General features: G+C 43.2%; 1 protein-coding gene and 1 long non-coding RNA gene across 9 annotated transcripts in view; one reads left to right on the forward strand and one right to left on the reverse strand.

Annotated features, from left to right (window-relative positions):
• Window positions 1-631, forward strand: part of LOC122999665 — a 76,746-nt gene extending 76,115 nt beyond the window's left edge. Inside the window, exon 4 of the long non-coding RNA XR_006407801.1 lies at window positions 556-631. This is a non-coding gene — a long non-coding RNA (uncharacterized LOC122999665). The remainder of the gene's footprint in view (window positions 1-555) is intronic.
• The window catches only part of epha7 (eph receptor A7), a 90,814-nt gene extending 78,216 nt beyond the window's left edge, over window positions 1-12,598 (reverse strand). For 2 of the 8 annotated variants that reach the window (XM_044376765.1, XM_044376766.1), the window contains exons 1-3: window positions 12,165-12,554; window positions 10,481-10,545; window positions 9,184-9,853 (exon numbers count right to left, since the gene is read on the reverse strand). In XM_044376765.1, coding sequence (XP_044232700.1) covers window positions 9,184-9,853; window positions 10,481-10,545; window positions 12,165-12,258 — 829 coding nt within the window. In that variant the 5' untranslated portion in view covers window positions 12,259-12,554. Of the gene's footprint in view, window positions 1-9,183; window positions 9,854-10,480; window positions 10,546-12,164 lie in introns of all 8 variants that reach the window. The other 6 variants (XM_044376763.1, XM_044376762.1, XM_044376764.1 and 3 more) reach the window with 6 other exon arrangements.
• Window positions 12,599-12,896: the final 298 nt, after the last annotated feature.

Below are 12,896 nucleotides of genomic sequence, written 5' to 3' on the forward strand. Positions count from 1 at the left end.
TGTGGGTTCAGATAAAAATACTCTTTTCTAATGTAATTTTTCAAATTCTTGTGAGTACAGCGATAGGAATTCCATTTATCTCCATTGTATCTGCATGGCTAGATACTACTCGAGGTAAGTGAAAAAATATTTTCACATTTTTGTGAACCTACCCCTTAAATCTGTCTCTGAAATTTAAACTAATGTTCAAACGTGGGGGAAAAGATGTAACGTTTAATCTGAAATAACTGTATCAAGTTCAGAATTCACAGTGTATAACTCAACAGGTTGTGCCCTGCCCCTCAGTGGGGGGGTGATCCCGTAATGAACTGTAACTCCAATGTCTCTTTAGTTCATTTGTAAATGAGACTGTCGTGGAGAAAATGAAGAAACTATCAAGCCATGCGTATGAAACCGAGACCGTAGAATCGATGCGTCTGCAAAGGTTATGAGTGAAACACACAGGAGGAAGTAATATGATCTCACAAAAGACAACTGCTTTAGCTGCATTAGGGTCACTGCTGACATCAATACAAATTACAAACAACAAACATGAACACCTGTTTTCTCTTTCAGCTCTCCTGCTGATTTACTGCATGGATTCGGATGTGGAAAATGAAGGGCATTTTAAAATTAAACCCATTACATCAGAGAATTTATGGCCTCTCGCTCTCCTCTGAGCAGAAGCTGTATCATGAGTGCGCAAAGTCCTCCTAAGAGGTCTCTGCTTCTTTAAGTTATCATGCGGAGTGAGCTTTTTGAAATGGATTCTCAGTGACATGGAAAATGTCCCTGCCTAATCGTCTTTTGTTTAGTTCATTTAACTCACATGGAAACAGGAGAGAGGGCCCTTAAGGCCAGCCAGGCGGCTACCTTTAATGGATGAGGTGGCCAGCTCTAAAAGGGAGCTGTACTAAAAGACACAGCAGATGAGGCGAGGACTCTGCATTCTGGGGGATGAAAGCACAGGGTCCAAAGGTCTGACTGATCCAAAGCCCCCTGCAGCCCAAGCGAAATCGGCAGTGAAAATGTCCCCAGTCAGCAACTGAGCATTATCTCTGAATTGTGCCAATGCCTACCAACCCTCCTGACCCAGCCCCCGCCCATCCCAATCCACCACCACCACCACCCCCCTCGCCCCCCCTCCCCTCCCTCTGGTCCCAGAGCTGTGACAGAAAGGAATGGAACAATGTCAAACCAGCCGCTCATCACTGCTGCGGCCAGGCCCCCATGGCCTCCCCTGACACACAAAGACACCAGCTTGGCCTCAGATGCCCACGAGTGGTTGTTCAAATCTGGGTCTGCTCTTAAAGGGTCAGTTCATCCAAATAACAAAATATATACATAGTTATATATTTACCATTCACACCTAGAGGTATCAAGTCCTGCAGATAATCTAGATAGACAAAGATAGAAAATGACTGACAGGCATTCTCATTATGTGTAATGGGAATTTTTCACTATTTGCTTACATTTTATAGACCAAACATTTAATCAAATCATCCTGAATACCTCCCCAAAAAAAGTGGTTTTGAGCATTCTCTGGAAGAAACAAGCAGAATTTCCCACATCAGAGCCATGCTAAGCACATTTTAAGTTCTGCTTCCTCTGCTCTGGGTGTAAGTGGGAAAAAAAAAAAGTGTGAAGTTATGTAATAAGTTATCGATTTCCCTCTTAAAGGAAGATTGAAGTACAGAGCCAGTGGTCTGAAGACTCCCAGAGGAGCTTGCTCCGCTGACAACAGGGCCCTCCCTGCTGCCTCTTAAGGTGGCGAGACCCCGGACCCAGTCGCGTATCACTTTCCCCCCCCCCCCCTCATGCCACAGGGACACAACACAGAACACCAGAGGCATTGTCTTCTGACATGGAGTTCGCCTGTCTGATTACATCCCTCTCAAGCAGTCAGCAGGCAAGCAATTACAAAAAAAGACATCTGCACCACAGTTTGGATAGCTAAAAAGGGCAAAAGCTTAGAATTGCAAGAGGTATGGAAGAAGGGATCGATGAAGATGTCTGAACCTGTTAGTGCAAGTGGAGATGAGGGCTGCTGCACGGGGAGGGGGGGGGGGGCTCTTTTGTCATGCAGGGAGAGGGGGCCGGAGAGGTGACTCCTCTAGCGATCAGGGGTCAACTGCTGCGATCATCCATCTTCCGTCTTGACAGTGTCCTGTCAGCCGGTGCGCTCACGTTACTAAACACAACAGGCAGGCCCCCATTGTGGCGCTGCGCTGGTCTGCAGCCATGTGTAAATGAAGTTAATATTCACTGACCTTATGCATGGCAAAATGTGGACCCTGGTGTCACCTTGGAAATAATGCTATCTGACACAAAGTCACAGAGGTCTCCCTTTTAGGGGGTTAACAAAGTCTCTTACCAGTAAAGCTGACCATATGCCTTTGTTTGTGTGAGAATGAGGAATGTTTGCTTTGATTCTGTGTATTCAACAGAAGGTCTCAAATTTGGACTAGCAGGTCAGATTCCAAGACCTGGATACTGATAAGTCATCACTCTCTCTCACTTTTTTTTTTTTTTTTCTTGGCTACTTGAAACAGAATAAAAGAGCTGATTTGGCGCAATTTGCATCCAAAATCTCACCACATCTTCTGAGAGTCATACCTCTGATTTGAATCAAGGCTAAACATTGATCCAGTTGATTGTTGTTTTGTACATCTGGTTTTTTTTTTTTGACATTTTTAAGGCTTATGGGGTACATCTCAAGTCTCTTATTTGATATTTCCTCACTCCTCGATCCTCGCTTGAACCACAAGTTGTTCCAGTCCGACATCTTGAGGGCCGTCTCAGATGTCTTATTCCTGCTCTGAGCGGTGAGGAGTGAAGAAGGGATCTCTGAGGATCTATGAGCGAGGACGCACGAGAGCGGCCTTCACGGAAGTCTTTTATCAGCTGACGCTCCCCCACTGGATATCAGTTATTGATTGGATGCTACAGCTGATCGGACTGATCTGATATATCACAACATCAGTGCGGGTTTGCGTATCGGAGGGAAGACAGATGACAGAGTAAACTCGGGGTTTGAGTCTCATCATTTTCTTTTTGCCTGAACAATTTAGCCTAATAAATAATTTCCAGTGTTCAAAAGAGACTCTGATCATATTCTGAGTTAAAATAAATAATGAATTCTCAATCAGAATATCAATAAATACAGACGCAAATAATGAATAAATAATATAAATGTATTCTGCCAGTTGAAATGATGCCTCTGAGCAGGACACAGAACACAATACAAATACAGAATGCAGGTTTATATTCATGTGCAGATGTTTGTTAAACATCACAGGTAACAGGCTACAAACACCTGCAAACACCTTTATTAGTATCAGTACAGTGCACATGTGTGTAGACGGTAACTCCATAAAAAGTCTCTATAGCTGTTAAAACTGACCGCTGATCAGCTGTGATCCGCCGACGTCACTTCACGTGATGTCTCATTTCTCTAAAACACATATTTCCGTGTTTCCTCCCACCTATCCTCAGTGGGAGGGACTAAGACGCAAGGAAAAGATGCAAGAGAGGGTAACGTGGATGCAATTAAGAGACTTGAGATGTACCTGAAATGTCCTATCAACGTGTTCTTATATCCTTGATACATGGACACTCTCCTCATCTCTATTCATATTCAGGTATTTGCCATTTGTTGAAAACCCTTATCAAACAGTTTCAAATTGGGAAAACCTTTTTTCAGTCCTAGGGCATGTATAACACCACTGACATGCAAATGAATGGTATTTCTGAGTAGCTTAACATATTCACTGAAAATATGATATATGACTATATAATGATATATATGTAATACGCCTGCAAATAAAGGGAGTGAAAACATCACAGGGGTTCAACGGGTTAAGTGTAAAGAACCTTAAGGTTACTAATTTGAAGGAAAGTAACGATAAGATTGTTTCTGATGCTTCTCAAAGTGTTTTCTTAACAAGGTTTGTGCGCCTACAACAGCTGAGTGGATTGAGCTTTTCCATCAGCTACTTGATATTCATGTATGCAATCAGTTGCTGTAGCTTATCAGCAGAGGTGAGAGACAAACCTATTACCAGTGACCAGACGCTGGCAGCCTCTTGTCCCTCTTAAAGCTCAGTTCTCTGTGCTTAGATAGTGCGTTTTAGATCCAGCCTTAATGTGATATCAATAAACCTGAAAACCAGTTGGAGCAAATAATTAGTCATGACAAGGTTTTTGTTTCTTTGCATTTGCCTGGGCGTATGAATTAGAGCGCTTCATATGAATATAACTTGGAGATAAATATTTACCAAGCCAAACAACTATGTGAATGAGCCTCCCAGTATGCAAAATGAGGCATTTGTACTTAATTTGACGTGTTGACAGTGCAGCCGGATCCCACAGAAAGCACTGCTGGCACCGGCTCTAGCAAGATGTCCTCATATCCCGGGAAACGACTTATTCTTGCTTTTACTTCTCATTTGGAAGTTTATATTTAAAAAGGGGGCACTGGATGTGGAAAATAAATACTCTTTATCATAGCTTGCCAAATCACAATTTCAAACATTCTGCTTTCTTTTCATCCTCTGAAGAAGTCGCTGTGTCTAATGAGAAGGAATTAGATGCGGTAATATCGTCCTGTCATGAACACAAGTCTACATGACCAGAATATGTTCGTAGTAGCATCACGTCAACTGAAACGTAACACCCTTTTCCTTGGCCTTTTTTGTACCATTGTCTCCTTTCCTGCAGAAACTTACTATGCAATCTATTGTTTTGTCCACCTTCATACAGCATATTGAGCACAACCTTCTTTTCTGGGGCGACATTGGAAATCCTCCAGTAACTGAAGTAGAGACAATGCAGGCAACAGTGGGTGAAGAAAGAAAGTGAATGACAATGGTTGACCATAGAGTTGAGTAACTCTTGGGCTGCACGGAACATACAAATTAGAAATAAGTAATCCCATGATCTTAAAAAATGATTTGATTATCAAATTAAACGATTGACAGAAAAGTAAATCTTGACAATCGATTCGTTGTTTTAGTATTTTTTTTAGGCACAGATGGCAAATAATCACTGGTTTTAACTTTTCACTTGGATGGTAAAGTGAATATCTCTGGGGTTTGGACTGAAGAAGACATTTTAAAACGTCACTTTCAGCTCACTCTAAATGCTTAGAAAAATAATTGGCAAATAGTGAAACATGCCAATCATGCGTTCCCACAGCTCAGGATGATGCCTTTGAACTGCCGGTTTTGTCTGATTTAATGTCCAAAACCCAAAAACATTCCATTCACAAGGGTATAAAGCAGAGAAAGGAAACAAATTGTCATATTTGAGGAGCTGGAATCAGCGAATGTTTGGCATTTTACTCGATGAATGACTTCAATGTTTAATTAATTAATTGGTTCACCACTAATCATTTTAGGTTTTTTGTGTCTCATGTCTCAAAGTCCTCCCCTGAGTGACCAATTTTTGGAAACTGCCATTGTACGTATTGGTAGTACCATCATGAGCAGAGAATACCACATCTGTGAGTCTGACTGCTACCTGCCAGGCCGGGACAACAAGGAGGAAAAGCCCTGGGCTGTAGAAGAATGATACTATTCACAGGAAGCAGACACTGGCAGTGACAGGACGAGCTCCCATCCATCACCAATTTATTTCAATCTTGAGTGATTTAGGTCCATTTGGTGCTCCTGTGGATTCCAAGCACACCTGTCATTTGCATAATTAAGCTCTGGAGCAGTTGTAAAAGACAGCCATTTGGTGTATTAAATTCACACCTTATCAATCAGTGGAGCGTCAAGATGTATGAGGACCTCCTGACTCTTGGCTTCCTGGCTTCATTTGAAATGCTAAGTGCAGCTTTTTGTACAGGCCTGGAGCTGGGCCTGGCCTGCCCAGGCTGCCTGGTGGCTTCCATACACGCTAGTTGTCGTGGTCAGACCCCGACTGCTCAGTCTCTTCCCTCAGGGGCCCAGTCATCAATCAGTCTCCAACTAACTTCTGTCCAACTCTCTGACAGTCAAGATGGATGGTGCCAGCGTCTACAGGATGCTGTATCCTCTCATTAATTCTCTTGTTAGCATGCACCGATAGCAGTGAGATACAGCCTGTTTTATCTGTTTTCCACCAGATAGAGACCTCTCCCTTTTTTGGGTGAGGGTCAACAGTTAATCATTTCTCAGGCACTGGTTACTTAGTACCACAATGATGTGATGTGTCAAAATCGGACAACATACATTCCCGGGATTGAGCGGAACAAAGGCGCCAATGTCCTCCCACAAGGGCCCTCTCTCTGTCCAAATGACTCTGTGGCTCCATTGCAACCAGAAGCCAGTGCTAAACAGGACCAGCGAATGAATGGGCGCTATTTTCACAACACGCACTTCGCAAAATGAACCCCGCGCAGGCTGCGGGGACACTTCAACTGGCCTTTTTCAACACCCATTACACTGAGACCACTGAACGCAGCGGGCGGAGAAGAAGAGTGACATTTACTGCCACAGATTGCCACACAAAGAGTTAAAGAGAGACAGGGGAAAGGGGGCGGGGGGGGGGGGGTTGGAGTGAAAAGACAAGGGGTCCCTCTTCGTTGACGGTGATGAATGAGTGGATCACAACACGTTTCGGAGGAGGCCTTTGCATCCACACAGGGGGCTCCTCAAATGACATGACTGACAGCTCAACTCACTTACTCCACCTGCACCCACCCTGTGCCTGAATATTTTACTCAGCAGCCATGTCATAATCATAGCACACTGCAGATACTAAAATAGGCCAGCTGAGGACTGTCTTAAAGAGCCAGATTGCTTCAAAATAAGCGACTGTCAGATCATTCAGTGGCATCTGAAACCCCCCCCACACCTTTTCCATGTCAGACTTTGGAAGGCTACATCTGACAATTTGAATGTTTTTCCATTGGATCATCTACAAAAAATATGTTTGAACGGTTAAATGAATTTGCACCTTTTTGGTGGCTAGTCAAAAATGTTAAATTCCTGGCTCCAGCACTTTTAACGGCCTCAGTATAATAAAATGATGCGCCTGTCAGACTGTCTAAACTCTTTTTTCCAATGCAGGAATTCGGGGATTTGCAACAATTTTTGTTACATTCCAAAACATGCACACCTAGTTTAAGCAATCATTGGCTTTTCTCTAAAGCTGTCTTTTTTCATTCCTCACACAACTATTTTTTACTTTATATGTGCAACACCAAGAATGCTTTTGAAAGCGTGCACTGTTATCCCAATTTGTACGATTCTTAACGTCTCGGCGGCATTTTTTTTCCCACGCCGCTTTCAAGTCAACCAATTTGGAACATGTATAAACACTTTATCCTTTAGAGATGTTCAAACCACAGACTGTACAAAATAGTTCATTTGAAGCACACTGAACCCTTTATAGTTAAGGTGCAGAATCACCATGAGGCACCATTAGAGAAAGTCCCCTCAGCTGAAAGACTTTTACAGCAACCGAGACAAGTCCGACATCCAACAACCAGGATCTCACATTTTTAACGGTCACAGCCACTTGGACTTATTGCTCTGCTGTTCAGCTGATAGAAATACTTTGAATAGCTTTTAGATTGTTCTGGGGGAAACTACTGAATGGACAATTTAATGTCTGTGGAGCCGCTGGAAGAAGTGCTGATGGTGCACCGTGATTCTCATTTTATTTAGATTAACTACCCCTTAATACAAAGGCTTCTCATGCCTCAGTGGAGATAAAGCTCATAAAGGTGCAGTGTCAAGACTGGAATTTGATCCACATACACATTAAGGAGGCTTCTTCTTCAGGTTTTAAACAACCTAAGGGGTAGGGTATTCACTGTACTGTCACGTCTATCCACAGGTATTTGTTTAAGTGACACATAAACAATTAATTAATAGAGAGGTGCAACAGTCTTCTGATACTGAGGGCTGTGCACCAGGACATAATAAGAAAAGGTAGCTTAGAATTACTTTGACAAGCCAGAGCTTTTGGCTGTTATGCTGCATCGCTCTCCCTGTGGAAATAAATCATGGGCTTCCTTTCCACCTAAGAGCACAACTGGATCTTCCATCTATGCATATTAAAACAACAAGAACAATAAAAAGGAACTCCTTGGGGTTGAATCAGCGATAGTCTACTAACATTAGAGACATAGCACAACTTGAGGTGGGTTGTGTTGCTCTAAATTACATGGCCTAATATATTTCATTAACACACCTCCCTCATTGGGGTCCCTAATGGATGACAGCGTGGCATAAAAGCTTGTCTGCCAGGGACACTAATTTGTTCTTAGACGCATTCCCTTCAATTATTACTGGCTGCTGCTTCTCATAAGCTGCTTAGATTGCGGTTGCCCACTTTGCAAAAAAAAAAAAAAAAAAAGAAAAAGAAAGGCTTGGCTGACAAGGCAGGCCACTTAAGTTCTGTGACCTAAGCCACCCCCCTTAATCCATAGTGATTTTTATCTTTCAAGTCAGGTGGCCACTGAAAATAATCCTCTGAGCATTTAGAGTGACAGAAAGCATGTTATTGTTAATTGTGGTGGCACAATCCTGCACCATAACAAAAAAATGAGCTCCACCGAGGCTGTATTTGCCCTTCCTGTTAGGTTCCTTCATAAATATCCCGAGGCCTAAATGCCACAGTTCGCCAGCTATTTGTTTTCCTTTTCTGTCAGGGTCATTCGGCCGGGGCAGAGAGATACTGAAAGACTGGCTGGACTTCCTCTAGACCTGTGTATTCTGCTAGTGATTGTCTTGGATCCCTGCCAGTAGAGAAAGAGAGCAGTGTTTGAGCTGAGGAGCTAAACTCCAGTTATTATTTAATCCCAGTGTCAACAGAATTGTGGCTATAAATTAAAAGCCTTGTAATCAATTAACACGGATTCCAGTTATTACACTGCGGATGCCTGGCCTCAATATTTTATCCATCTTTACTGCTGTCAAATCAGCTGCTTTAATCCCATTTGCCAACACAACTATTCAGCCAATGATGCCTAAATTGTCATTTACCTGTTTTGCATAATCAAATCACAAATACTCCCCGGTTTATTGCCTGTGGTTTTTTTTTTTCTTGGCACACCTTTTGTTGTTGTGAAATCCAGGACGCCCCTGACTGATTTCTAAAAGTTAGTTCAACAAGAAAACAACTCTGGGAATTCTGATGAGTAAATTAAATTACTACTTAAAATATGTTTCACTGTGATCATGAAAAAATAAAATAAACACAGGCACTCACGTTCACACGCATCTCCTTTCTGATGAAATCCTGCTTTGCATATACATTTCCCAATGGGCACCAGCCATTCCCCTTCGGCGCTGCAGTGCATCTTGGGAGAGTTGTCGGCCTCCTCCTCGGCGTCGTTCACGCATATGCCCTCGACCTCCACCAGCGAGGAGAACTCCGATCCCGTTACGGTGTCTGGGAAGGTGGCCAGGTTCTCGATGATAGACCAGCACTTCTTGTAATAAACTTTGACAGAGACCAGGGCGATACATGCCCCTACATCCTGGAAGGCCAGATAAAAGCCCCGCCTGGACAGCGGGCCAATTATGCGCACTTCGGTATTCAGCTTCATCTTCCTTTCACCCAGGTCGCCCTGAGTGAAGCTTTCATCTGCGGCGATCGTGTCAATTTTCACGTACTGGTTCTCCCGCAAGCTCCTGCCTACTTCTGAATCAGTTTCCTGGTAATACAAGTTGAACGTCTCCTTGCAAGTGCCCACCACACCGGGTAGACTGTTACAATCCCTCAAGGTGAACTTCAGTTCCACAAAAATTCTCTGGGCATCGCCCTTCTCTATCCAGTTAGTCCGAAGCCAGTTATTCTGATTGGGCTCCATGACTTGGCAAACCTGGTATGTGCGAATGGGTGTATAGTTCTCATCCAAACCGCTGATCTCTTCCCACTGAAAAAACAGAAGACATACATTTGTAAATGAACACAGCCCATTAGGGAACGCCACCATGTTCAATTTAAAAAGTGAAAACCATCAGACTGAAACCTCCATAAAGACGTCTAATGATTGGCAATCAAACGTCGACTGGAAGTGATTACAGTGCAATGAATATGACAAAGGTGTATGAAATATAGTTATTTTAGATGGTTCTATGTACAATAAAAAGCAGTGAATGAAGGGAGATCAGCAGTTGCAGTTTTATCACACGCACATCTTTAAAGAATGATTGCGCTCAGTTTATCTGCTTCTACTCACATTATTTATTTAAAAAGTTTCACAGCCTGCATGCTTTTAATCAGACTAGCGAGTTGGAAGTGGTTTGCTAAAGGCCTTTGTGCTCTGAATGTCAAAAGCCGTGAGAGTTTAGTAGAAGAAACAACATCTTGCATTCTGTATCTGGTGTTATGTAAAGACGTCTGTGAGCAGAGAAATATAGGCTACTGATGTATATTTAACACCTTTGGATATTATTATTCCTATCACAGATGTGGGACATCAGAGAAAGCAGGAAAACATATATTTAAGAGATATGGAGTCAGTTCCTGTGCCAGTGATGCAGAGATTCTGCAGACTTACCCCATTGGGAGGATAGGAGATCCACTCCAGTTCTGTCTGCTGTGCCTTGGAGTCCAGCAGAATCACTAGTGACAGGAAACCGAGAGGCAGGTGGTTAAATCTCACCGGGGCACGGGGCTGGGTATCACTGATAGGCCACACATTTATATCTATAGCATGTAGCCGTGACCTAATTTCTACCAGCAGCAGCTAAAGCAAAAACATGCAATAAGAATATATAGTATGCTGCAGCAGACAAGTCCTCGGTTCTGCGGGGGGAACTTTTTGCGGCGCAAATGAAGACACTGACGTTACATATAAAGAGGAAATAAAGACTCTAGAAATAGAGACGGGTCAGAGCGGGATGGGAATCATTACGCATAGGATTTACGCGCGTTGGATCTATTTCTCGATGGTTTATTTTACACACCAGTTTGTTAAAACTCATTTTTTGGAGTTGCGTTAAGGTCAAACGAGCTGCGTCTTCCTCCATCCCGACGCACACACACAGTACATGTGTTTAAACTGAGGAATATTTTCCGTTGGAAGCGGTCATAAAACTACAGTGAAACCTTCCAACCGGGCGGCTTGTTTTCAGTTTTAACCAGAGAAGAGGATTTGTCATTGCAGTCTGATTTATGTTCTGGAAAAAACGTGCGAGAGCGCAAAGCGGCGAAACGCGGCGGTTTTCATCGAATTGAAATTTTTAAAAAAAAGAACTTGTTTTAATTGTGTTCAGTGTCAGCAGACAGCTCCGTCGTGAAAGAGGGGACGCAAGTCAGGACGCACCGCCGTAAAACAAAAGGAAAAAAAAAATGCTCTGGTTCTATCTACCAGGAGACTGATGTGGAGGTTACACGAAATCCCGCATATAAACACCGAGGATTTACAATTCATATCAGCCTCACATCCACACCGCGCACGGTTATTACACTGTAGTTTTGGTGGTGAGAAAATTATTACCTATCGTGTGATTTTCTGTTTTTACGCATAACATAATGTCATTAATTTAAACGGAATCCGATAAATTAAAAGTGCCAATTTTTTTTTTGCCATTTTGAGTTATTTAAATCCTCTCTTTTTTTGGTGTTTTATAGCCTTCATTCACGCCAATTTGAGCGTCTGAGATAGATTACATCTCCGCGTCAATCTGCGGCATCTTCCTTCCAAGATACAAGACTAAACAGGACTGTTAGAGCCGAGGCCACTTTGGAGGAAATAACCTTCCGAAAACTGCGTCCAGATAGTCGGGCTCACTCTCTGCCACCGAGGCGAGCCTGCTGGGACGATCGATCCGCTGATATTACCTTGTTTGGCAAGATAGATTGTTAATCTATAATGAGCAGGCTACTTATGCCAATATCGCACTGGTGATGAAGTAAGTGATATAAACTAAGCTTCTGCGTAATCTGTGCTCTACAGCGTTTAATTGCCGTGCGTAAAAACACCGAGAGGTCGCTCATCGCTACAGCCCGGGAGCCGACAGCGCTGTCATCCCCGCACACTGGCCTCATCTGACTGCGCCGGGCTCATAAAACATCCACTTTTTTTTTGGAATTATTCAAAAAAAATCGCGTGGAATAAAAAAGCAAGAAGAGAAAAAGCCATAACGCTGACTGCTGGATTTGGACACATCTCTATATTATTTTGGCGCATGTCTGTAAACGCGATGGGATGGAAGAGAGTCCAAACTTTAAGAACTTACCTTCCTTCGCATTCTGTGCTTCCACGCTGTCTACAAAACAGCATACATGAAGGCAAAATGTAATCCACAGACACGAGATAGACGTGGAGAGCATGGTGCAGCCGCGGGTTTCAATCTAGACCGTAACTCGCTTTGCCACCGTCTCGCGTGCTTCCCATTGACGACACTAAACCGGCTCTATGTACAACAATCCGCTGTTCCCCACTCAAATAGCGTCTGCTGCCGCTGGGAGGAGTCTATGGCTCCGGTGATGTCAGTCAAAGTGACAGGCGGAGAGCTTGTCCAATCGTAAGCAAGAAGAGGAAACGTCATGCAAACCGAGGGCCAGTAGGCGCGTGGAGCTGGCTGGGTTTTAGGGAATGCACGACGGAGGAGATGTTGTCACAACTTTAGAGCAGATATTTTTGGTTTTCTTCAGGAAAAGGGCAAGGGATGCTGTAGCACAGTTGGTGTCTCCATAACACACACACACACACACACACACACACACACACACACACACACACACCACAGCAGTATGTGCCAGGAACTGAAACAGCTCCTCAAAAAAACAAACAAACAAACAAACAACGAGCTCCACAGTCTTTAAAGTTTTATATCAGATTTATATCCTCCAAAGACACACTTTACACCAATATCTCCAGCAGGAATTAGTGAGGAATTAGTGGTAAATCTTGTTTCTGTTTCTTATTTTTTGGTGCTTTATTATTTTAACTGACAGACTTAAAGTTT

This window comes from Thunnus albacares, chromosome 16 (genome assembly GCF_914725855.1).
Source record: "Thunnus albacares chromosome 16, fThuAlb1.1, whole genome shotgun sequence".
Taxonomy (NCBI): Eukaryota; Metazoa; Chordata; class Actinopteri; order Scombriformes; family Scombridae; genus Thunnus; species Thunnus albacares.